Raw genomic sequence first — 27,393 nt, 5'->3', positions numbered from 1 at the left:
CTGCAAAGGAATGACCCCTCAGGTAGGAGGAAAACTGGGGAGAGGTAGGTGTCCCAGAAGCCGAGTGCAGTCCCTTTCAAGGATGTGGAATTGCATGTCTGTGTCAAATGCTGTTAATAGGTAAGATGAGGAATGAGACTTGATTCTTGAATTTGTTAGTGAAGTAATTATTTAAAAGTATGTTTTATTTATTTATTTTTAAATATAAACTCCTCGACCATAGGACCATGTACTAATCATTCTTGTTTTCCTGAGTGCCCGAAACAGCCCTGACATATGGTTGGTATTTAAATAATAGAGTACAGGAATCACTGCAGCATTGTTCCGCCCCTAATTTCATTTCTTCTCTCCCAGAAACTCTCCAACGAAGAAGGGATAGGGTGGGGTTGAAACTTTGTTGGCAGGTGTGGATGTCACCGCAAACTGGTTATCCTTAGAAGGTGTGGGTCCCTTATTTTCAATTACCTTTATATAATTTTTTTCAGGGGATATTATATGCTTTGCATTTTGGCATTATGGAGAACCAGAAAGAAGAAAAATACTGGCAGGAACGTATCAGACTTTCTGTGTCATTTGAAGAATGAAAAAATAGAACAATCAAAGAATGGAGGTTTTGCCTTCAACGTTACACATCTGGTTATTTATCAAAATCTAGATTATTTATAGAACTTTCACATTTCCATCCAGATGTTTGGCATCAAGGAAACACATGTTTGATCTTTAAATTGTGCTTCAGTTTTCCACATTAAGCAGAAGTTCAGAAGAGAGTTCGATGTTCTTGTAATTCCTCATTACAAATGTTGAAGCCTATGGAGGAAAATAGTCTGGGGCCTTTGTTTTCTTTACATGTCTATGGATACTGTGTTACATTTTGGTGCTACAGTTTCTGTATCTTATTACTGTTTTAATTTTTTTTATTTGATCCCGTTACTCTTTGATCTTATATTGTTTTATATTTGTCTGCCATCTATTACCATCATAACTGCTCTCCTGCTTTAGTGTTAACAAAATATTTTTGAATAATTTAACTATAGGCTGGCACCATGGCTCATGCCTGTATTCCTAGTACTCTGGGAGGCCAAGGCAGGAGGATTGCTTGAGCTCAGGAGTTTGAGACCAGCCTAAGCAAGAGTGAGACCCCATCGCTACTAAAAATAGAAAAAACAGTAGAGCATTGTGGTAGGCACCTGTTCCCTGCTGCTCTGGAGGTTAAGGCAAGAGGGTCGTTTGAACATTTGAGTCTAAAAGTTTGTAGTTGCTGTGAACTATGATGCTCTAGCACCTCCCAGGGTGACAGAGTAAGGCTCTGTCTCAAAAAAAAAAAAAAAGTTAACTACAACATCAAATACAGTTTTTTCAAATGTTCTAAATACCTCTTTTATTCTCAAAACAATCTACTTACCCTGGGAGAATTTTGAAGTTCCAAAATAGTAGCTATCTTAGTAATATTAAAATGTATCATTTCTTCTTGTTCTTGAAACATGGTAGATATTTGAAGGAGTGAAAAATCTCTTTCATAAGTTATATATTATCAATAATATGGAATATCATTAAAGTGAATTTTCTTCCCCCCAGATATTGCATAGGTTGGTGAATTACCATTTGTCCTTAAAGTGTGATGAGCAATATCATAAGCTGTTTCATTTCACAGTATATTCGAACATGTCTTCTGGACCAAGCGCTTAGCCAGGTGCTAGTCTTGTAAGATCAAGATATGCCTTGATTGTATGGCACTTAAAGTGTAGAGGGCTCGTCAGAAGAATGCAAAATATGTCTGGGGTAAGAAATAGTGGCTAATGAATTACCTACAGAGGTAATCTAGGCCCTTCATATCTTGGCAGTTGGACTTTATCCTAAGATCAGAAACAAAGGATGGCGAGCATAGGAATGACCCAGTCTGATTGGCTTTGAAAACAAGACTATAATATTAGAAATAGTTTAGCTACAATAATGGAAAACTTGCTACCACTGCTTAAAATGGTTGTTTATTATTTTCATGTAAGAAGACGTTACGACACAGGTAGGTAACCTGGAACAGGTGCACAAGGCAAGCATGTAATCATGGACACAGTCTCTGTCTTCCTGCCCAACCATCCTTGGCATGTGGCTTTCTGCCTGGCCATCAGATTACATCTGCAACTCTAGGGACTGTGATATGTTTTGTGTCAGAGAAAGGAATACACTTTAAAATGCCTTTCCTTGTAAAGCTCTATTTTTTGGGGGGGTGAGGTGGGAGTGTACAGATTTATCATGGTGTTATTGACGTAGTAAGCTGCACATACTAAAAGTACAGCATTTGATAAGTTTTGTCATATGTCTACACCTGTAAACTCTTTATTGCATTCAAAACCTTGAAAATATTTCTCAACCTAAAAGTCTCTTCATCCTTTTTTGTAATTCCTCTTTACTGTCCCCAAACCCATGCTCCTGATATTCAGGCAGTCACTGACCTGCTCGGCAGTATAACTTCGCTTGGTGTTTGGTGTTAAATTTAGTAAGGGGCAGGGTTTGCAGTAAAAAGATGATCTAGAACAGGGGTGTCCAACCTTTTAGCTTCTCTCGGTTACCTGGGAAGAATCATTGTCTTGGTCCATACATTAAATACACAAATAGTAATGAAAGCTGATGAGCAAAGAAAAAAATAAAGGTCCGTGCCTGTTCAGAAAGTCTTTTGAAATTGTCAAGCAGGTAATCACTAATATAGAAAATGTACATATCTAAGTAATAAAATTGTCTTTGTGTTTTTTTGATTTTTTTTAGTATAAATATAAAGGTAGGCAACATAAAACTAGTGGGATATTTGACATTGTTTTTGAGAAACTAATGTATCAGTGTTTGGTTCAATGGAAGCAGTTGCAATTCTCGGTGAGTTCTCAAGGTGCTGATCAGATATTTTGGTTCTAGTTTTACTCTAAATGTGCCTTATTCTTGAAAATATTTGTTTACAAATTTAGGTGTTGCCAAAAAAGCGATAAGGCGTGGTTGGGTGAGTGAGGGATATTTGCCTCTGGGAAGTTAAAGTTCAGTAAAGAGACTGTCAGATGGCAGATTTATGTATTTATTTGCAAATTGGCAGGTAACATTTATGTCAACTGAAATTAGAGTCTCAAATGCACAAAAATATCAATTAGGTTCCCAGAAATATTGAAATATTTTCAAATTACTGTATCAAATTGAAATGCTAAGCTGCATATTTTTTGCTGTTTACAGGACTGTGTTTGGCCCGTGTGTCAAAGTGTATAAAACTATTTGCTTTAATTTGAGCTTGTCATAATTTTAGTTTCATTTGGAAGTTTACTCTGAACCTTGCTGTTATGATTTGAAACACTGTATTGCTAAATTGGTTTTCACCTTAAAGTCACACGCTTATTAAATTTAACTCATTTAAATGAGCAGTTAAGTCCACTAAAAATGTTAAATCTGTAAACTGGTTTTCATCGTCAAGTCCTGGCACAAATTTAATTTTTGACACCATAAATGACTTGATAACATACTGTGAATCACAAAATCCCTTTGACATTTGGCTTCGACTTAGCCTTCTTACTTCTAAAAAGTTAATGACAGTCTAGTCAGCATCGGTACTTTTAAAAAGTTCTGGAGTTGGCAATGATTCAATCCCTATCCCATATGAAATTCACAGACTTAATGACAATTTGCACGATGTTATCCATTCTTAAAGCTTTTGTGCATAAATTTTCTTGACGTGCAATGCAATGATACTTCATCAAATGTGAGTTTGGGGTGGCAATTGCACCGTATTCTATTAATTTTAAAGTCCCTCTTTTTTACCTACTATCAGTAAGCCATAGCAGTTACATTGACAATGGACAAAGAAAATTGTTTTAACATTATTTGTCATCGGGTAGCGCCTGTGGCTCAAAGGAGTAGAGTGCCGGTCCCATATGCCAGAGATGGCGGGTTCAAACCCAGCCCTGGCCAAAAACTGCAAAAACAAACAGACAAACAAACAAACAAAAACATTATTTGTCATCAATAATGAGAAGGAACACCAAAAAGGATACTTAAGGGGGATAGAAGGAAAACCAGGCCTGCTGCACCAGGAAGTCTGGAAGGCCCATCAGAGTATGGGTACAAAGTAACCAAGGTAACCAATGACCAATATAGACCAATGAGGAATAGAAAAAGGCTGTTCAGAGAGGCCAATGAAAGACTTCACAAGGAGTATTTAACCCCCCTGGCGGGCCTTGCTCTCTTTTACCTTTTCTCCTTCATGAGAGGGACCTACTTCCAGCTTTCTTTGGAAGTGCTCTAAGCTTTCTTTTTGTTCTTCCTAAATAACATCTCTATTAGTTATCCTGACACTTGTGGAGGTTACTTTTGCTTTCTGTCCATGCCGCTTGAGCCACTCCAGTTTTATTTTCAGCTTCCACTCACTTTATCTTTCTGTTATTGCTGTGCCTCTGTTGAACTTTCTAGCTCAGTCAAGTAATCGAACCAGGTCAATCGGGTTAAGGGAACCAAGACCCCCGACCCCCAACAATACCTCCCATAAAGATGGCAAGTTGAGCCCTATTCGTAGCATCAATGCTGTCATCCAGCTCCAAAATGTAAAATTTTAAATTAGCAGCTTTGCTCTCCAAAGTTCTTTTGATAGATTTTCTAGTTTCTTCAACTCTGCTGGTTATAGTCTACTGAGACCAATTGATTTTAGAAATACTCCCATTTTTCAGGTTAAATTATATCTGTCATGCTTTCCATACATTGCTTAATAAACTTACAATCAGTAAATGGTTTTGATTTTTTTGCTGTTAAATATGCTGCCACAATGGAATCTGAGTTATAAATTAAGAAAATTTTTTTGTTGAGAAGACAGACTTTTTTCCATTCTGTTATTTTGTCCTTACCCCACAATCCTTCATATGCCTTGAATTTGGCTGCATGTTTTTGCGTATAGACTTTTCAAATTATAGACTTTGAAAACTTACACAAATTCCCTCCAAATTAAGGAGAATGCCTTACTATTTTTGCCTTGACAAAAAAGTAGTCATCTGTTTACTTTTTAATTGAACAATCTTCCTTCATCTGTTATTTTTCTTTTCTTGGGTTCTGTTTTCTTTTGAGACACTATAGAAGCCTTGCTGGGATTCAAAAAATAATAATAGATAAGGAAAATTGGCGGGAAAATAGAAAGCAAGGTCTACATCTTAGCTGCTGATGCGGGGCAAGGCCAAGTGCCTGTGGTAAAGTCTGGCAGGTAATTGTGAGGTGCCAACAAGTTGTGGAAGTTCCCTTAATAATCAAATAAGAATGTTTACCTGACTTCTAAAAACATTAAATGCCTAATGTTGTAATGGTAGGTTGAAATGTTATTGATAATTGTTGCCTCACCAAGTCACCACAAGCACATGTAACATCTGATGGTGTTAATTCAACTGTCTGCGCTTGGAAATTAACAAACTGGAAGCCACACACCACCATAAAAGTGAAGTCACACGTGTATACAAATAGCCAAAGTGTAAAGATGCTTATTTTACATGACATTGCAACACAACATTGTTTATTGTCTACAGAGTTCATGCATAAGAACTGCTCAGTTGAGTTCCACCAAAAGAATTGCAAGTCTTGTAATGTTTTAAGTTTATGATTTTGTATTTATAGCCATCCTGGGCTGCATGTGGCCCATGGGCCCGGGTTGGACACCCTTGTCTCGGATGTTACTGTGGCTCATTGATTCTTTTTTTCTTTTGACCTTAGAATAAGAATCTTTAAGGAAGTTGTTTTTGGCTAAGATCATGATTTTTATTTATTTATTTATTTATTTTTTGGTAGAGTGCTGTAGCGTCATCATAGCTCACAGCAACCTCAAATTCTTGGCTCAAGAGATCCTCCTGTCTCAGACTCCTGAATAGCTGGAACTACTGGCGCCTGCTACAATGCCCAGCTAATTTTTCTTTCTTTTTCTTTTTTTTTTTTTTTGAGACATAGTCTCACTGTGTCACCCTTGGTAGAGTGCTATGGCATCACAGCTCACAGCAACCTCCAACTCTTGGGTTTAAGCGATTCTCTTGCCTCAGCCTCCCTCGTAGCTGGGACTATGGGACTACAACCATCCACCTATAGCTATTTTTTGGTTGTAGTTGGCCTGGACTGGATTCAAACTAGATTCAGCTTCAGTGTATGTGGCTGGCGCCCCGCCTCTATTTTTTTTTTTTTTTAAATATTGTTTCAGGTTAATTGAGGGTATAGCAAATTAGGTTACAATGTTTGCATTTGTTAAGTAAAGCCCCTTTTAAAATTGTGTCCTGCCTCCAAGATGTGTGTTATACACCCTAATATTGTGTTCATTAAGTTGGAGCACACCCATCCCCCACTGGCCTCTCCTCTTCCCGCTTCTTTTTCTCTTATGTGGGTGTGTATTAGATCGTCTACTGGGTTCATATTAGAATTGAGTACATTGGATTTTTGCTTCTCCCTTCTTGTGATACTTTATAAAGAAGAATGTGTTGTAACTCTGTCCACATTAATAGAAAAGATGAAAAGTCTCCATCTTTTTAAATGGCTAATAGTATTTCATGATATACATATACCACAGTTTATTAATCCATTCCTGGGTTAATGGCATTTTGGTTGTTTTTACATTTTGGCAATTGTAAATTGAGCTGCCATAAACAGCCAGTACCACTACTAGGCATCTACACAGAAGAAGAAAAAAATTTTTTCTTTTCTTAATAGAGACAGGATCTTGCTCTTGCTCAGGCTAGTCTCAAACTCCTGAGCTTAAGCAATCCACCTGCCTTCGCCCCCCAGTACTAGGATTACTGTGTAAGCCATTGTACCCAGCCTAAGATCATGCTTTTTTAAAGTTTATTGACGGGGTGAAGAATTTGGATTTGGTTTTAGAAGGTAGAGTGGTCATAGTGGTGAAGGTAAACAGCGTCGATGTAACTTTGCAGATATTAAAACATTTACGATGAACTCCTGAAAGATGACTCTTGTATTAATCAGGATTCCTTATGGGTTATTGATCTTTAAGGAACGTGTGGCTTATCTACCTGGAACAGCCAATAGTTGGGTAATAAAGTTTGACTGGATCAAGAAGCTCAGGGAAGGTCTGGACTCTGTTTCTCCTTCTATCCACTTGGACAAGCCCCAATCTTGTCCTTATAACTTGCCATAGCAGAAGAACCCATATTTTTTTCTTTTTTTACTATCTCTGTAACAGATCTTATGGTGCATAATTACTGACCTTGTATGGACTCAGCCCTTGGATCTGTCATTGATGATGGAAGGATGTGCAGCTGGGATTGGTGGGCCTGAATCTGGTGTGTCTCCTGCTGCTAGTGGTCACAGAGGAACAGTGAAGCAGTTTGACTAAGAGTTGTGTAAGAGGGCAGCACCTGTGGCTCAGTGTGTAGGGCGCTGGCTGTGGCTCAGTATGTAGGGCGCCGGCCCCATATACCAAGGGTGGCGGGTTTGAACCTGGCCCCAGACAAACTGCAACAAAACATAGCTGGGCATTGTGGCGGGCGCCTTTAGTCCCAGCTACTTGGGAGGCTGAGGCAAGAGAATCGCCTAAGCCCAAGAGCTGGAGGTTGCTGTGAGCTGTGACACTTTGGCACTCTACCGAGGGCAACAAAATGAGACTCTGTCTCTAAAAAAAAAAAAGTTGTATAAGAAATACACGTAGTGGTTTGCAAAAACAACATATGTCTAGGACAGAGGTCATTCCTGCTCTGGGCAGCAATTTGTTGGTTTCTTCTTAATTTTAGGATATGGTAGCACTTTCTTCATTACTAGAAAGTCTTAGTATACAGGTTTAACATTTCAACACCTACTAATGCTGGATTATACAGAACAGCCTGTCTTTAGTAGCACTGCATGTATCAATTCAAAAGGTGCATAAACACATGTTGATTAGTTTTAAACAGTTCTGATTGCTGAAGTGATCTCAAAGATAAAGTCTCTTAATACCAAGTAGAATTTCTTTTCTTTCTTTTTTCTTTTGTTGCAGTTTGGCCAGGGCCAGGTTTGAACCTGCCACCCTCAGTATTTGAGGCTGGCACCCTACTCACTGAGCCACAGGTGCCGCCCCTAAGTAGAATTTCTTGTTCCACCTGTAGGCAGCACATTGTGTGAATGTAGGTATATGTAACAACTGGGTCAGATAAAAGAAAAATAAAGCACAAAACAAATAAGCTAGCATTTGGTGCTTAATTAGTGGAAAGTCATGTAGGTAGAGGTTTTATTGTTGCTTAAACATGACTTTGCAGACAGGTCTCATGGGGAGTACATGAAAGAGACACTATTCAAATACATGTTGATCTGGTACGAAGCAAGAACTATAATTTCTTATGCATTATGATAGTGTGTTTAATATTACATCCCACAGTGTTAAAAAGTACTTAAATATGTTGGTGACATATTGAGTAAATAAGTCATTAAATATGAAATAGTCCTGTAGGGCAGCAATCCCCAACCTTTTGGCTCCAGGGACCAGTTTCATGGAAGATGATTTTTTTCCATGGACCTGGGGTGAGGGATGGGACAGGAGGTGAGGCTCAGGCAGGGATGCTTTGTGATCTAGCTCCTAACAGGCCCAGGGACTGGTGTGGGTCTGTGGAGTTTAGGAATACAGCTATAGGCAAAAAATGCACCAACCAGTCTGCTGCAACTCTGCTGCTGTGTCTGATTCCTCACCAGTAAAATGAAAGGATCAGATGAATATCACTGGCCTGGCACCTTTGGCATTGGTGTTCTGTGAGTTTGTGCTATCTTGTGAGCCTTGGTTGAGAGTTTCTCCACCCTCACTAGCACCAGCACCCCTCTGTTCCGTCACCCTCATTAGAATCTATTCGAGCATGATTGGTAGTTTTGTCACTGTTGTCTACCTTAAGATGTGCTTGAGGAATCAATGGCACTGGATTCCTTGTTTTAGACACTTTGAAGTCTTGTTCTGGTGTGCATTTTGTATTATCTATCTCTCTTCTCTTTCAAAAACTCTTTTTATATAATTCACTTTTCTTTGTTTTAAAGCGAAAACAGGAAAGGTTTGATGCTTCCTGCTCATAAAGCCATTACTATCGATGACTTAGCAGATGCGTAATTTGTTTTTATCAGCATTCTGTCTCCCAAAGGAAGGAAACTATTTATCATAGGTCTATATTTACTTTCCTTTACAATTAATTTAATAAGAAAACTGTTGTTATTATTGAACAAAGGATTCTTTGCAGTGCCTTTGTCTACCAAGTTCTAGAGACAGACTTAGACTCTTTAATTATGAAGTTAGAATTAATTTTATTTAATCAGTTATTTTCACATTACCGATTTGGAAGACTTCCTATAATCTCCTTCTCTCCAAAAGTACAAACTAACCATAACACATAATTACCACTACTCAGAAATAAGTTGTTTCATTATTATCTTTGAAAGGCTCCTGTTTAATAAAAAGTTAAACACTGATAATCAAAGCTTACTGGAGGGATATAAATTTTTAGGTGTTATTTCTAAATTAAAAAGTTAATTGTGGATAAGTGGAAGACTTTTGTTACAAGGTGTTAGAAACAACAGTCACAAGAAAACGTATTGTTTTCACTTTTAAGCTAAAAAAACCCTCAATATACTCTTCGGGGATTATCAGAAAATTGATTAAGTTCTTTTGTGTGGTTTCACTGTTGTAATAATAATTGCAAACTTTTCTCAGACTGGACAATTGAATCTTTTTCACCTTCAAGTATGGCCCTTTCAAATGAGAATGTGTATTTGTGTGTGTCAACACCTGGGAGTTGTGTATGAGAAGGGGGTAGGGCAGTGTCTTGATTCACATTAGAGACCATCTAAGTGTGATGGAGCTGGAGAATTGCCTTCTGTTACAAACGTGAAGAATCTACACATTATTGCCTGTCACTTTCAGGTGTGTACATCTTCATTTAAAAACCTCCTTTTTCCAAAATGGGAACAAAGTATAGGAAGGAACGTGGACTGTACCTGAATATGCACAGATAGGAATTAATATGAAATATCTGAAAAAGAAATGAGAGAGTCTTGATTTAAGCAGCTATGATTGGGAAATAGTGGCAGCTAACGCTGGATGAGGAAAGTCAGACTTCATTTACAGAGAAAAAGCAAAGCAAAAGAACTTGGAATTTGGGACTTAGTAAGAAGAAGGTTGTTAAAATTTTCAAGGCATTTTAATTAGGGAATATTTCATATGCACAGAAATTAATGTGGTAGATGCCTGTGAATTCACTAGTTAGATTTCATAGATGCCAGTGTTTTGCCTTATTCTCTCTCCCTCTCTCTCTTTTTTTTTGTGTGTGTAAGAGAAGGGGTCTTACTGTACTGCCCAGGCTGGAGTGTGGTGCCTATTCACAGTTGTGATCATAGCACACTACAGCCTTAAAGTCCTGCCCTCAAGCAGTCCTCCTGTCTTAGCCTGCCAAGTTGCTAGGACTGCAGGCACACGCCAAGATACCTGGCTAATCTCTCTTTTTAAGAAGTTAAATGAGCTAAAGGTCCATTCTACATGCTTTCCCCATTTTTCCCATCTCAGAAGAAGGCACTATCCTGAATCAACCATATGTCATTTCCATGCGTGTTTATGACAATTTCACCTATTAATTGTCCACAAAGAAAATGTAGTATTGTTTCTTGGGTTGGAAAATGTACACCAATATTTTGCTTTATATTTTTGCAGCTTGTCTGATTCATTCTTTTATATTTTTGAAGTTTGTTGATTTTATAGGAATGTATAAACATCATTTGTATTCTGTTGTGTGATTACACCAGAGTCTGTGATTTCCCTAGTTGTATTTGAGGTTGTTAACAAAAAGGCTGCCGCAGAGTCCTAGTTATGTCTAGTTGGGGATATGGGTGTTTCTGTTGGGGATTAACCTAGAGACAGAATTGCTGGGTTAGTAAGAGATTCGTATCTTTAATTTTCCTAGGTGCTGTTTATTTGTTTTGTAAAGTGGCTCAACGATTTACCTTTCTACTTGTACTTGAGTTCTAGATCCCCCACATCCTTGGTGTCATCAGCCTTCGTTTTTGCCAATCTGGGTGCACGTGAGTGGTGTCTTAATTGTTTTAATTTTTGTTTTCCTGATTTTTAATGCATTTTCACATGATTCACATGTTGATTGACCTTCTGAATTGTCTCTTCTTACTTTTGACCCTTTCAGTTTGCTTTTTGTCCAAAGGTGATTTGTAGGAGTTCATAGGTGTGTGCTAGAAATAGCTTCTTGTCCTAGGCTTATCCCACATTTGTCTGGTAGTTTTCATTGTACAGTAGAGTATTTAAAAAATATTTTTTCCATCACCTCAGGCATTATATTTTCTTTCTAAAATTTTAAATTTTTAATGTGTAGTATAGCATGGTAGGTAAAAACACAGAATCAGCAGCCATACAGCCTGGGTTCATATCCTGGTCCCACCTATTTCCTACTGGATAACCTTGGGCAAGTAACTTAACATGTCTCTCATGCACAACTTTCCCCATCTGGAAATGGAGGCAACAGTACTGTTGATCTCTCAGGCTTGTTGTGCAGATTAAATTGGTTAATAGCTGTAAAGCACTTAAAATACTTCCTTAAACACGGTAAATACCATATCAGTATTATATGTAGTTTTGGGGGATCTTGAGCAATTTTTCTTTAACCACAGTCATTAAAATGGTTTTTATACCTTTAAGTTGTGCTTTTTTTTTGCAGTTTTGGCCTGGGCCGGGCTTGAACCCACCACCCCCGGTATATGGGGCTGGCACCCTACTCCTTGAGCCACAGGCGCTGCCCCTTTAAGTTGCGCTTTCTATGTGTAGAGCTTAATCTATGGTGTGGAGTAGGAACTCATCCTCTCCTTTTTCAAAATGGGAAAGTAGAGGGTGGGACACAATTATAAGAGGGATTTTGCCTAACAAATGCAATCAGTGTAACCTAATTCTCTGTACCCTAAATGAATCCGAAACAATAAAAAAAAAAAAAAAGAAAGAAAAGAAAAGAAAAAGAAATGGGAAAGTAATTGGCACAAGGCTATTTATTAGGGCCCACCTCTCCCTACCGGGTGGAACTCCATCTCCCTAAAGGCTACAGTGTTGGTTGACTTAGGTCTGTGTCACTCACTTGGTTCTAATCACTGAACCACTATAGCACGTTGTGATATTTGTTAGATGATTTTTAACTTCTTTAGTTCTTTTAATTTTATCTCTGTATTTCATTTTACTAATTAAAGAAACTGAAACATGTCTCCCCCAAAATCCCTACAGTCAGGCACAAATTTTGTGGAGCGTAGGTGAAAACAATAACAAAGGCAGGATGCAAGGCAGTTAGATGGAACCCCTGACAGGATTCACTTGCCACCAGGAACATTTCTTCTGCACGGTGCTGGTGACAGTGCAGTTGGGCTGACAAAAAGTGCAGCAGACACATGCTTTTCTCTTTAATCTTCTGAAAGATGTTCCTGGCTTTTCTGTGACATTTATGTCTCCATAGGAATTAATGGATCATTGTGTAAATTTCCATCCAAAACCCTATTGAGATATTTTACTGGAATTAGATTGAATTTGTAGGTTAAATTGGGTGTGAATTAATACTTTGTGATAGTGCGTGTTTCTATCCATAAATACGATAATCACTCTTCATTTATTTTAGTTCTTTTTTCATGTTCTTCAATATATTTCACAATTTTCTTTTCTTTTCTTTTTTAATCAACTTTATTTATTTATTTATTTATTTTTGCAGTTTTTGGCTAGGGCTGGGTTTGAACCCGCCACCTCTGGTATATGGGGCTGGTGCTTTACTCATCTAAGCCACAGGCACCGCCCATATTTCACAATTTTCTTCACAAAGGTCTTATACTATCATTAGATTTATATTCTCAGGTACCTTATATTTGGGGAGCATTTCACAAATGATCTCCTAAATAATACATTAAAATTATTTTTGGTGCGTCAGCATGCTGTTAATGTTTATATATTGATCTTGTTTCTAGCAACTTTTCTGGTTTTTAACATTTTAATAATTTTTTGATTCTTTTTAATATCCTATTGTGAATAATAATAGCTGTATTCCCCTCCTCTCATTTGTTCCATATTCACTCTCCTTCAGTTGTCTAAGACTCCTCCATTACAATGCAGAATAGAAGTGGCAAAGCCTCATACCTTTGTTTTATTCCTGAATTTTGGAGGAAATATTTCTTATGTTTCATTATTGAGTATGATTTTTGCTTTGAGTTTCTTTTAGGTATTCTTTATTCATTAAAAAAATATTGGAAGGGGGTGACACCTGTGGCTCAAAGGGGTAGGGCACCGGCCCCGTATGCCGGAGGTGGTGGGTTCAAACCCAGCCCTGGCCAAAAAAAAAAAAAAAAAAAAAATTGAAAGGAGTTACCCTTGTTCTTTCCCTTGGGAAAAAAAAAAAAAATGCTGAGGGCAGTCTTTTTTTCCTTTTTCTTTTCTTCTTCTTCTTCTTCTTTTTTTTGAGACAGAGTCTTACTCTGTCCCTTTGGGTAGAGTGCTGTGCTGTCATAGCTCACAGCCACCTCAAACTCTTGGGCTTAAGCAATCCTCTTTCCTCAGCCTCCCGAGTAGCTGGGACTACAGGTGTGCACCAATACACCCTACTAGTTTTTATATTTTTTGGAAAGACGAGATCTCCTTTTTGCTCAGGCTGGTCTTGATCTCCTGAGCTCAAGAGGTCTGCATGCCTCAGACTCCCAGAGTGTGAGGATTACAGGCGTGAGCCATCATGCCTGGGCTTACTTTTTTTTCTCTTTTCATGAAGCTTTATTTATTCTTTCTATTATCATTTCCCCCTCTTCTTTTCTTTGGTTTTATTTATTTGACTTTTTCAAGTCTGTATTTTAAAAAAGTTTTTTTCCATATTGTTTTAATTTCTCTTTTATCTTTCTAGTCAGTTTAAGTTTATTAATTTTAGCCTCCTTCAGTCCTGTTACATCTCAAGTTCTTGGGCGCTCTAAACCTTCTGGTGCTGTGTTTGCCACCACTCCTTCATGGTAAGTTTTTTTGTTATGCATTTTGTGATTTTTAATTAGCAGTCAAGTTTTTATTTTCTTCCTTTCCTTTTTTTCTTTGAGACTTGGAAGGTTCCCACCTGAGTCATTTTGGATGTAATTTGTGAGTTTTCTTCTCCCAAATGCCATCATCTCCTGCGATGAGCTTTTATTTGAACAGCTTGTCTCGAAGATTCCTGCATGCCTAAGATAGTGCACATTTTGACTTTAAACATGGGCGTGATAGTCTTGGTGTTTCTCTTTCTTCCAGAGTTCTTGACGAGACTGAAGAATCTTTGTTGTCATCCTGGATGTATTGAAGTTTTTCTATAACCCTTTATACTGAGGATTTAGCTTTTTGGAGATTCTAGCTCTGTAGGCCTCTCTCAGTTTTACTTCCCAGCTCTGTCTGGCTTAAAACCTAAATCCTTCCCCTTTAAGGGACTTTTCTGATCCAGGAACTCCTTCTCCAGCCGTGATGGGACCCCATCACACCAGTTGTATGCTGACAGCTAACTTTCAATTCTCCTTTCTTTTTGGCCTGTGGGAATTTCCCCTAGTTTCTCTGTGCTCAGCTATATATAGGTATCATATGAATAGGGCTGGAGGTGACCAGGGACTGACCCCATCGACATTTTGGTTTTGTATGTTCTATTGTCTTAGATAAACAAATATGTAAAAACCCATCCATGGGGTCAGTCCTTAACCTCCTTTTTGGGATGTGACTGTCATTAAATAAATTATTACAATCTTTTTTATGTCTAAAGTATTTGTAGCAGGAAGGAATCTATGGAAATGTGGTAGTTGTCCATGTTCCCAGGAGTCTCTCTGGTAGGCTCAGTTACTCCCAGTCCCAAGAAGTTGTCCATATTGTAATCCTTGGAATGTACAAATGTGTTATATAGCAAGGGGGACTTTGCAGGAGTGATTAAATTAAGAATCTGTAGATGGAGTGATTACTCTGGATTATCCAGGTGAGGTTTATGTAATCATGTAGGTTCTTATAAGAGGAAGACATGAGGATTGGAGCCAGAACAGGGAATGGGCTGAGGGAAGCAGGTGGTAGTCGGAGAGATTTGAAGATGGGATGTTGCTGGCTTGCAAGTATATAAAGCGCTGTGCTCCAAGGAATGCAGGTGGCCTCTGTAAACGAGGCAGAGAAACAGATTTCCCCCTGAAGGGTTTCCAAGAATACAGTCTGACTGACACTGGCTTTAGCCTGCTAAGGCCTGTGTTGGGCTTCTGATCACCACAACTGTAAGACAATAAATTTATGTTTTAAGCCGTTATGCTTGTAGTGATTTGGAAAAGCAGCAATAGGTAAACTTCTTCAGGGGTTCAGGGGTTTTAGAGGGTTGTCTGGCAATAGTTTAGTATAGACTGAAAACTGTATTAAAGATGCAGTAGAATCAACTTTGTTGAGAGTCCCCTTGGCAGAGAGCTGCATAGAGCTCTCCTGTATGGAAAAAAGTCAGAACAGAAATGTTTGTTCTTGATGATGTTTTCAAGAAGCCTAACGCCTATTCTGAGAGCTAAACTAGTACTTTCCCTCTGGTTGCTGAAATCATTATTTAAAAGGGGAATAGATTCTCATTGTTAATGAGCCTATTAGTTGGCAACCGAGTGAGCATTGAACAGTTTTTCCTATTTTGCCAAAATGCTGGTGTTGTAAATAAAGTACACTGTATTTCATTTGCTGGGTGGGAGGAAGCGGACAAGGATGCCTGAATGCTTTCTTCTAGCTGCATGGTAGGGATTCCATTGACAGTAAAATATCAGGCAGTTTCTGTAACAGTGACAGGTTACTGACATCTAATTCCAAATGTGTGAATTTTTCTGTATTTGTTTTCTAGACAAACTGTGGCAAACTGTGGCAAACTACCACACACAGTGATGAATTAAAAACAACAGGAATTTATTCTCTCATAGTCCTAGAGACCAGACATTTGAAATCACGCCAGGCTCTCTCGGGAGACCCTGGGAGGAACTTGTTCCTTGTCTCTTCTGTCTTCTGATGGCTGCCAGCATTCCTTGGCTTGTGGCTGCAGCAGTCCCTGCCTCTTTGCTACATCACCTTCTCCTTTGTGTGTGTCTCTCTGATTTCTCTCTGCCTCACTCTTATGAGGATGCTTGTGATGACGTTTAGGGCTCACTCGATAATCCAGGACAAGCTCCTCCTTTTAAAATCCTTAATTTAGTCATATGTTTTGCCATAAAAAGCAATAATCATCCTTTTGCTATGTGAGGTAATATTCATGGGGGGTGTGTGTGTCATTTTTCAGCCATTTCCTTCTTCTTTACCGTTCTTTTGTGGTCTTTGGCCTCTTCCATTTATCTGGATTGCTTTGAATTATTCTTCTACATTCTGACCCACCTTGCAACAATCTCAGGTGTAGTAATGATTAGCCATATTGTAATTCTTCATTCTCTCTTGCACTGACTAGGAGAGAAAGGGTGAGAGAACTAAATACAGCTCACAGCCCAAATCCATCCCATTGTCCATTTTTGTATAGCCTACAAACTAAGAATGTTTTTACATTTTTAAATGATTGAAAAAAATCAAAGGAAGAATAATATTTTTTTACAAGCTTAGAATAAATGAATTCAAATTTTATCATTGTGGCTAGGCATAGCGACTCATGCCTGTAATCCTGGCGATCTGGGAGGCCGAGGAGGGTGGATTATTTGAGCTCATGAGTTTGAGACCAGCCTGAGCAAGACCAAGATCCTGTCTCTACTAAAAATAAAAAAAAATAGCCAGGTGTCATGGTGGGCTCTTGTAGTTCCAGCTGTTGGGGAGGCCGAGGCTAGAGGATCGCTTGGGCTCAAAAGTTTGAGGTTGCTGTGAGCTATGATGACACCATGGCACTTCACCCAGGGCAACAGAGTGAGACTCCATCTCAAAACAAAACAAACGAAAGAGTTATTAAAAAATGGAAGAATTTAAAAAAGAAAATTTCAGCATCCATGAATAAGGTGTTATTAAAACACAGATTTGCTTTTGTGTATCTCTGTGTACATCGGCAGAGTGGAATAGTTACAGCAAAGACTGTGTGATCTGTAACACCTGATGATAAATATCTGGCCTTTTACAGGTAGAGTTTGCCAACCCCTCTTCTAGTAGGACTATCTTTTTTTTTTTTTTTTTTGTAGAAAAGTCTCACTTTATGGCCCTTGGTAGAGTACCATGGCATCACATAGCTCATAGCAACCTCCAACTCCTGGGCCTAAGCGATTCTCCTGCCTCAGCCTCCCAAGTAGCTGGGACTACAGGCGCCCGCCACAACGCCCGGCTATTTTTTGGTTGCAGTTCAGCCAGGGCCGGGTTTGAACCCGCCACCCTCGGTATATGGGGCCAGCGCCTTACCAACTGAGCCACAGGTGCCGCCCCTAGTAGGAATATCTTATCTCTGGCTTTCAGCCCATAGTCAGCACCATCATTTGTTGATGAATAATTACTACTTAATAATATCATTATTATAATTAATATTTAAGAATATATAATTTTTGATGTTCTTATATTTAAGAATTTCATTAATAAGGATTTGATATGATTTCTGAAAGGATGTTTTAAAACTAGGAGGCTAAGAATGTGATATATAGATGATTCATGCTTCTTAAATTTTTGGCTCTAAAACTTAAAGGATGAAATGTAGATAGTCCTGCTCATAAGCTTAACTGAATTAGAAATAACCCTCACCCTCAGGACTTGGTGTTGGCTAATGGCATGGTTAATTTTATGTGTCAACTTGGCTAGGTTGTTGGATTGAACACTAGTCTGTAAATGTTGCTGTGAAGGCATTTTTTGTGGATGCGACTATCTTTTTTTTTTTTTTGAGACAGAGTCTCACTATGTTGCACTTGGTAGAGTGCTATGATGTCACAGCTCACTGCAACCTCCAACTCTTAGGCTTAAGCAATTCTCTTGCCTCAGCCTCCCAAGTAGCTGGGATTACAGGCGCCCGCCACAATGCCTGGCTATTTTTTTGTTGCAGTTGTCATGGTTGTTTAGCAGGCCCAGGGCCAGGTTCAAACCTGCCAGCCTAGGTGTTATGTGGCTGGCAGCGTAACCGCTGTGCTACCGGCGCCGAGTCAGATGTGACTATCTTTTATAATTAGTTGACTTCAAGTAAATCATATTACCCTCCATCATGTGGGCAGCCCTCATCCCATCAGTTAAAGGCCTTAAAAACAAACATGAGGTTTTCTGAGGAAGAAGGAAAGCCCCTTGTTTCCAGCCTACTGGCTAGACCCATGTACAGATTTCTTACTTGTCAGACAATCATGTGAGCTGAGTCTTTAAGATCTGTCTCTGTGTCTTTCTGTGTCCGTCTTGTTTTCTCTCTCGACAGAGAGATAGCTCTAGATCTAGATTTATTTCCTATTGGTTCAGTTTCTCTAGACACAGAAATCCAGCAAGCTGCTCTGATGTGGTGCACATGTGGCCCATCTTCACTATGGGGACCCACGACGCGGCGAGGATGCCAAGCCTAGCCCTCTTGCCTCACATCACCCTACCTTTCTTCCTTCTCGCCTCCTTCAGGCTTCTGGCTCTTATGGCTTGTGAGAGGAGATGTGTTCTATTTGAATTCCACAAAGTCAGAAATAAGCTCTCTTGTGAAGGAACAGAAGACTTTCTCAGCCCAAGATTGTTGCAAGCTGTGAGAAGTTTGTGAGTGAGGATGGCAAAAGTGAAACAAGTCATGGGCCTGCTGATAAGGAGCAGTTGAGAGGGACTAGATGCACTTCTGAGTGGAAAAATTAGTCAAAAATTTTCCCTCTCCCTCTCTCTCTGTAAATAAAAGCTTGCTGTGTACCAACTGCAGTGGAGACACCAACTCCATGCAACTCCCTAACTTGGTTCTATCACACCATAGATGATTTCTTTTATTTTCAAGTTTTGCCTCTTCAGAAAAAAAACGCAAAAATATTTTGGGTAAAAATACAAATAGATACTTGATATTTAGCAGTTTTGCTTATATTTCTACATATGTAAGAAGTTTTACATACCAGTAAATGTTGTCTGTCTAATAAAACTGTATATTACATGTGAACAATTATACCTTTAAGCAGAAAAAGATCCATTTGACTAAGTGGCGATGTATTTTTATGTTTCTCAAAAAGTGTATCAGATTTTAAAGGGTGCTAGAAAATATACTTTTATATTCTTACCTTATATATTGGATATTGGACTGTCAGATTGCTCCAGGAAATAGCTGATCCAGGGTTGCACTGAAAATCCCTTGTCCTTCCTGTTACCTGTTTAAGCTACATCTTCTACCAGTATATCATCATCTTTATATGACATGCTATTTATTTAAGTATTATTTTTATTTATTTATTTATTTTTTTGAGACAGAGTCTTACTGTGTCGCCCTGGGTAGAGTGCCATGGTGTTACAGTTTACAGCATCCTCAAATTCTTGAGCTTAAGCGATTCTCTTGCCTCCGCCTTCCAAGTAGCTGGGACTACAGGTGCCTGCCTCAACGCCCGGCTATTTTCTTATTGCAGTTGTCATTATTGTTTAGTTGTCCCAGGTCGGGCTCGAACCCACCACCCTCGGTGCATGTGGCTGGTGCCGTAACCACTGTGCTACGGGAGCTGAGCCTTATTTAAGTATTATTGTAAAGAAGTAATTGTGCCTTTGAATTTGATAGATCCTAATCATCAGTTCTGTGTTCTGTTTTTACAGATGGTGTTTTATAAATATAGAAATAAAGTGACTGGAATATAAAATAATTTCTTTTTGCCCAGGATGCCATTTTACTCTAAATAGCTGAAATCTCACATATTCTTTTTATTGTGCTAAGTTTTAATGGTCTCTCTCTATATATACTCGTATATGATTTCTAATAGACCAGATAATGACATTTAATGCAATTCATTTTAACAATAGTTCTGTGAACAATTTTTGAGTGTTCCCCAGTCCTGTGATAGCTTCTGGGGATAAAGAGAAGTTAAAAAATGTGGGTCCTTACTCTCAGTTGCTTCCAGTTTCTTAAAGAGACAAGCTGGAAACACAATGTGTGATGAAGGGAACAATAGAACCATATTTAAGCAACAGAGATTGCCCAGAGAAGGGAGGGATTAATTCCATCTATTTAGGACTAGGAGGGAATCATAGAGAAGGTTATAGTCCAGCTGGGCTTTGAAAGAAAGATAAAGGATTTCCATGGCAAGAGATTAACATGTTGGACCAACATGTATCGGCGTGTGGAAGTTTGACATATAATATTACTTAAAAACATTATGAGACATGTACTAGGTGTAGAAAACCAGGTGACCACTGAGGATAATTTTATGTATTATTGTTAGACATTTTATTTTTAAAGCATAACCGAGAATTAATGTAATTTTTTAAAACAACACTACCTACTGAGATCTCGTGTGTATCCTAGTATTGGGTATTTATTTATAAGCACTTCTCATTTGTGAGATACTACCCCGCTTCCCCGAAAATAAGACATCCTCCAAAAATAAGACCTACTTACAGGAAAGATAAGACGTCCCTGAAAACAAGACCTAGAGCATCTTTGGGAGCACACCTTAAAATAAGACACTGTCTTATTTTTGGGGAAACAGGGTAGGTAGGTGCCTAAAAAATGTTCTTGATAAACTGACATTTTCTCCATTCTCTCCCTCTTCTCTCTGCCTCCCTCCCCGGTTGTTTTTACAGTTGGTCAGTCTCTTGCTAATTGGAATTGCTGCCTGGGGCATTGGCTTTGGGCTGATTTCCAGTCTCCGTGTGGTCGGCGTGGTCATTGCAGTGGGCATCTTCTTGTTCCTCATTGCATTAGTGGGACTGATCGGAGCGGTGAAACACCATCAGGTGTTGCTATTTTTTGTATCCTTTTTTAACCTGGTATTTTTATCCTAATTGGGGTGAGTCTTACTCATTATTGATTACTGTTTTGATTGCTACAACTAATTTAATGTTGTCATTAGGAAATTAATTGCCAGAAATCAATTCCTACTAAGTGCTATGCATATTTGGTCATTTCTTGAGGTAAAGTTATTAATGTATTTCCATATTTCCACTCTTTCCTTGTCACATCTTGAAGAATTTATCCTGCAAATTCAGTATTATCTTATTTATGTATTTCAAATTCAAAGTTCAATTGAATTGATTTAGTGACTTTTAGCCCCTTTCTAATACACTAATACTCAGTTGAGAATTTCAGGGTTTTTTTTAATTTAATAATTTAATATTAAGAAAACTACATTTATCTATACTTATTTCCTATTTTATATGTGTAAGAATTTTTCTATTCCGAGTGAAATTCTAATAGATACGTTTTAGTTATGTATTACTATTGTTAGAATTATTCTGTATGAACTTACAGCTATAGCACTTTATCAGAATAATAATCTGTATCCTTTTTTGAGCTAAGTGCCATCTGTTCTGTTTTCTATATGAATTGTTTCTAGCGCATTCTAAAGTTGTTAGTGCCTCTGTTTTATGCTGTTTTAAGAATATTTAGAAGTATCCTTAACTTTTAACTCTCAGTATATGATTATTCTCTTACTTGTATTTATTGTTCAGTTTTCTGTATCTTGTGCCTGTTTAGCCCTGAACCAGGAGCAACAGGTAAGCAAAGACCTTTTCCTTCTACTTTATTATAGACCATAGCACAAGTATGAAAAAAGGGAGAGAAATAATTAGAATAGAAAATAATTTCTTACTGCTCAGAATGCCGCTTCTCTCTGAAAAGCTAAACTCTCCCCTGATGCATTGCGTTAGTGGAGCTGACAGCAGCCAAAGACACCATCAGGTGTTGCTATTTTTTGTAGGTTTTAAATAGGAATTTCCTGTCACTGGGTAAGAAGATCTATTGCTAAAGAATGTTTTTCCAGTCTTTCTCACCATTATGCAGTGAAACATTTGCAGTTGCTTTCCAGCAATTATTCTTTTAAAGCTCTATAGAGGAATATGGGTTTCTGTCTTGGGGCAACAGAAAGTTTGTCTTGTTATACTCTGAGAATTATGTCTTTGAACCAAGTGCTTTTAAATTGTGTGCAAAAATTAAGACTTTTTCATTCCTGGGGTAGACATAGTGCTTTAATTTTTGTTGCTGATTGCCTTTGAAAAGTTTTATAATTTTATCATGGCTTTATAAAGAGTACAGTAGAATCTCCATAGATGACCACTTCTCTGCATTGACCACTTCCTTACGTTGACCTAATTTTTGTAACTGGACGTGCACCACAAGTACGTATCAGTGCTGTGGGCCTAGTTCTTAGGTTGGCCACCTTTCTGTGTTGACCGTTTTGTTATAGTACCTTGGGTAGTTAACTCACAGAGGTCCTACTGTATTTATATCGGGTATACTCAGTACCAAAGGCTCTAGCTTTATACATTTTATGCAGAGATGATACCTTTTAATGCATTTACTGTGTATTAAATACATTTTCTAGGGTCAGCTGCTGGAGGTTGGTTGGAACAACACAGCAAGTGCTCGAAATGACATCCAGAGAAATTTAAACTGCTGTGGGTTCCGAACTTTTAATCCAAATGAGACTTGTCTGGCTGTAAGTATGAAATATAAAATATTCTTTTAGAAATGTCTTATATACAGATGAGTATGCGTAATGATTAATTGTGGAAGGGCTGGTCTTCCTGGTGCTGAATTGTGTTTCGGATTTTTTTTTACATACTCATATCATTTGCTAGTTCCCAAATATCTGCTCCCAAGAGTGCTGAGTAGTTTAGGGCTTTGGTTTATTGTTATTATACAGAAGTTTTTGGTTTGTTGTTCCTGATTTCTTCTCATTCTGCTCCTCTTAGAACAAGTTTTGAAAATGGTAAAAAAACAGTAGCTCAGACCACGTGTTTTGATATTTTGGAGAAATTCCTGTTCCCACTACCCTGAGCTGGATAGCCCACCAAGGAGGGCTCTTGTATGAGATTATCTCCTGGTTGGGGTCTGCCTTACTTTTCTATCACTGTATAACCCATAATCACAAATTCACAGGCTCCAAACAACAGTCATTTGTTATCTCTCTCTGTTTCCATGGGTCAGGAGTCTGGGTCCTCTGCTCAGCTATTTCACCTGTCTGAAATCAAGATGTCAGCTGACGCCACAGTCTCTTCTCAGGCTTGGGATCCTTTTAAGCTCAGTGGTGCTTGCAGGACCACACATCCTTTTTCTTGCTGCCTGTTGGTGGAAAGTCTTTCTCAGCAACTAGAAAGGTCCTAGGGATCTTCTCTCAGGTTTTAACCGTGCTACCCTTTCATAGCATGGCAGCACAAAGTCACTCTGAGAATCTCTTCATTCTGCTGAGATGGAGTTTTAGGTAATACAGGGTAGACATGGGCGTGATTATCCCATCACATTCACAAGCTCCCTCCACACCCAAGAGGAAGAATTCTGTAGTGCATATACTCCAGCAGATGGAAGTCTTGGGGCCATCTTAGAAACTTGCATACTAAAAGCTAAGACCTCAGATTGGATATAATATCCCCAGATATTGTGTGAAGCTTTATATGCTCTTTATAAATATACTTTGAAGTAAAAGTTACTTTCTTTCATACAGAGCTGTTTTAAAAGTGGCCATGGGTGCTCACCTTGTGCTCCAATAATAGGAGAATATGCTGGAGAGGTCTTGAGATTTGTTGGTGGCATTGGCCTCTTCTTCAGTTTTACAGAGGTATGTGCAAATAGCTCAGTATTTTTCCTCCTTTGTCACAAAGATTCCTGTTTTGTACAGCAAAAGGCTATGGCATTTTACCTTAATTTTCGGAACATTTAAATGGATATTTTCATTGAGAATTAGCATTGTGAAAAGAAGAACCTTGGCGTGGAATACAAAATCTTACAAATCAAACACTAAGGGTGAAATGCTTGATCTGTTTCTTGTTACCTAAATTTAATGAATTAATGAAATGAGACTAGACTGGACTATAAAGTCTCTTCTTTTTATAAAGTTGTATGATAAATTACAATTTAAAATTAATTTCGGAAGATGTAGGACATTCGTATTGTTTAATATGTAGCACATACACATGTATATAGAAAGGCGTACTTTGAAAAATTACTTTCTAATACCATCCCCCTTCCCTTCCATTCCTAGCCGTGAGACAGATCACCACTGTTATCAATTTCTTACATGCATAAAATATACATCTATACTATATAGATATATTTATACTAATATTTTTATATATTAAAGTATATATATCTATAAGCAAACCCCCACATACATATTATTTGATAATTTTTAAGGAATGCTAATTTGTCCTTTTCAAACTCTGAGTATCTGTAAATAGTTTTTTGTGTTTCTGAGTTAGCAATATGTTTCAAGATTAATTTTTTTTCTTTAACTCACAAATTCCATTCACATTATTTTCTCTCATGGAGATAATTGTATGATTTTGTAAAATGAATACATGAGAATATTGATTGTTTATTCATCAAACTTTCGGGCCAGCTTGTGTTCCTCAACAAGGCTCTGGTTAAATTAATGTGTATCACACAGGAGCAAATGGTTAAGGAACGGATGCAGGAGCTGTGCCATCTGGGTCTTGCTGCTTCTTAATCATGGACCTTGGCAAGTTATTTTAACCTTTCTGTGTCTCTGTTTCTCATCTTTGAAAACAAAGGTCACGATAGATAGTCATAGGGTTGTTGTAATGATCTTTAAAGGAGTTAGTATCCGTAAAACTTGTAATACTTTTGAATAGGACCTGTTCATGGCAGATGCTGCGTGTTATCTGTCATTTTGTAGCCATTAATAGATTATTGACAAATCTCATCATATTCTGCCCCATCAAAAAAAAGATGATGGGACCCTGTTATTGTCACATTTGGATGCCTGTATCACACTCCTATTTAAAACAGATAAAAGAATAATATACAGAGAGCAATTGTTTTGTTTTTTTTGAGACAGAGTCTCACTCTGTTGCCCTGAGTTGAGTGTCTTGGTGTCATTGCTTGCAGCAATCTCAAACTCTTGGGGTCAAGTGATCCTTTTGACTTAGCCTCCTGAGTAGTTGGGATTAGAGGCACCTGCCACAATGCCTAGCTAGTTTTTCTAATTTTAGTAGAGATTGGGTTTTGCTCTTGCTTAGGTGGGTCTCTAACTCCTGAGCTTAAGCAATCCACCTGCCTCAGCCTCCCAAAGTGCTGGAATTACAGTGTGAGCCACCACACCTGGCACTACAGAATAGTTTTTTTTTTTTTTTTTACAGAAGAGTGCTTTTATTCCAGAATAGTTTTTTTTAAGTAAGGTTGTATATATAGCTAGAAGAATACAGTGGAACTTCCATAGTTGACCGCTTCCTTACATTGACCTAATTTTCATAGAGGCAGACATGCACCACATGTATGTATCAGTCAAGTAAGCCTAGGTCCTTATGCTAACCACCTACATATGTTGACCTGTGTGTTACAGTCACTTGGGTGGTCAGCTTAGCAGAATTTCTACTGTTTGTGGTAGGCTATTTGTAAGAGTGAATATGAGGCTGGATGCAGTGGCCCATGCCTATAATCTAGCATTTTGGGAGGCAGAGATGGGAAAATTGCTTGAGGCCGGGAGTATGATCCCAGTCTGGGCAACATAGCCAGACCCTGTCTCTATAAACAATAAATAGACTAAAAAAATTAATTAGGCATGGTGGGGTGTGCACCTGTTGTACTGGCTACTCGGGAGGCTGAGGCAGTGGGATAGCTTGAGCTGGTAAGTTTGAGGTATTCCAGCCTGGGTGAGACTGTGTCTCAAAAAAAAAAAAGAAGAGTGAGCATGTATCTTTAAATAAAATTATTAAAGTCCTGTTTTATATGGGTGAAGTTTAATATATTTAATCTGTTGGATATACAACCTTACCTTCAATATATCACTATAATAAATAATCCCATGGTCAACTTCCTTGTACTTAACTCTTTAATGTGTATTTTCTAGCTTTTTTCCTTAGAATGCATTTCTCTCTCTCTCCTTTTTAAAGATCATCATAGAATGATAGAATACATTTCTTAAGGTAACATAGGACACAGTATGTGGACATTTTAAAAGATTTTGGTAAATACTGTCTAATTGGCTTCTGGGAGAAATTTTACCAACTTTTGATTTAAGCACTAACTCTAGATATTTTTATTATAAAAAAAATCAACAGTTTTATAGGTGAAAAGAGTATCGTAATTCTATGTGCTGTTTTTGAAAAAGTGACTGGTGAATTTGGCCATATATTCCTGTTTTTTTTCTTTACCCTTTATATTTCTTCTCTTGTGAATTGCTCCTTTACTTTTGCCTTAGTCCAGGCTCTTTAGATTGCAAATGATAAACTCAGAATAGCATATACAAAACAGGGACTTTTTTTTTTTATAAGACTCCCCCCAACTCCCCCCGCGGCTTCCCCCTTCCCCCCAGTCTCGGGGGCTGGGCTGTGTGTAGGAAGCAGCTAGCTCACAGCTGGGCCTCAGGAAGGGTGGCCTTGGAAAGCCGGGCTCTGCTTTCCTGTGACCGCTAATGCTTCCTGCTCCTCTTCTTTTTTTCTGTGATCTTTACTGTATTCTGCTTTCAGTGTCCTTGCCTTAACTTTTTTGGAATGACTTTTTTTAATTTAAAGGAGATTTGACTTTTCAAGTACTCAAATCTATCACTTTTTCCCACTTATGGTTTATTCCTTTGGTATTTTATGTGTTTTTAAAATACAGGGTGGCCATAAAATAGACATCTATTTTAAATGCACATGAACTTTATGGCCACCTGTGTATGTGTAATGTATACATTGCATTCGTGTAGACAGTGTGTATATAATTATGTAATATATGATTTATGTATAGTATATTATGTATGTGTGGGTATTTATCATGTATTTTATTCTAATTTATTTTTTCCATTTAATAATGAAAAATGAACATTTTGACTGTCATTAATAGAGTGGTAAAAAGCAAAAAAAATGAGCAATTAACATTTTATGTTAATTTCTTTTTGAAGTTTTCCTCATCATCTTCTCCTTACTCTGACCATTTTTTTATTTCATTTTTTCTCAGAAAAGAACTATCTGACTTGTGAGTTGGTTGTGACATTAATTCAAGAAACTTCATAGACAGCTTGTAAAAAAAAAATTGGGCATTTTTTTCTTTCCTTTAGAGAACATAGATTTTTGTTATGAAAACTTAGAAATATAGATAGAGAAAAACTGGAATGAAGACTCTCTATACATACATTAGCCAGTTTCAGCAGTTATCAGAATTTTGCCACGTGGTTTCTTTTTTATATCTGGAGGTTTATTTTGAGAATTGAGTTCTTTTGAGCAGTCCTCCTCTCTTGTCATCAGATCACACTGCCTTCAGTTATGCTAGTTTTTAACATAGCACTTCTTTAAAAATAGAAATGCATGAGCTCAGATTTCTAAAGTGTTCTTTCATCAAATCCTGCTCTATATTTTACATACCATTTCCTTTTGAAACTGGCTAGGGATTTTAATAATAA

The 27,393-nt window shown here is 37.9% G+C and overlaps 1 protein-coding gene across 1 annotated transcript in view; it reads left to right on the top strand.

Moving 5' to 3' along the window:
* Positions 1 to 27,393, top strand: part of TSPAN13 (tetraspanin 13) — a 39,682-nt gene that overhangs the window by 7,779 nt on the left and 4,510 nt on the right. Inside the window, exons 2-5 of the mRNA XM_053608937.1 lie at positions 20,639 to 20,806; positions 21,470 to 21,550; positions 22,378 to 22,491; positions 23,497 to 23,610. Coding sequence (XP_053464912.1) covers positions 20,639 to 20,806; positions 21,470 to 21,550; positions 22,378 to 22,491; positions 23,497 to 23,610 — 477 coding nt within the window. The remainder of the gene's footprint in view (positions 1 to 20,638; positions 20,807 to 21,469; positions 21,551 to 22,377; positions 22,492 to 23,496; positions 23,611 to 27,393) is intronic.

The sequence above is a fragment of the Nycticebus coucang genome, chromosome 11 (assembly GCF_027406575.1).
Source record: "Nycticebus coucang isolate mNycCou1 chromosome 11, mNycCou1.pri, whole genome shotgun sequence".
In the NCBI taxonomy this organism is placed as follows: Eukaryota; Metazoa; Chordata; class Mammalia; order Primates; family Lorisidae; genus Nycticebus; species Nycticebus coucang.
Note: the sequence above shows the minus strand (reverse complement) of the source record. Positions and strands in the feature narration are given on the sequence as shown.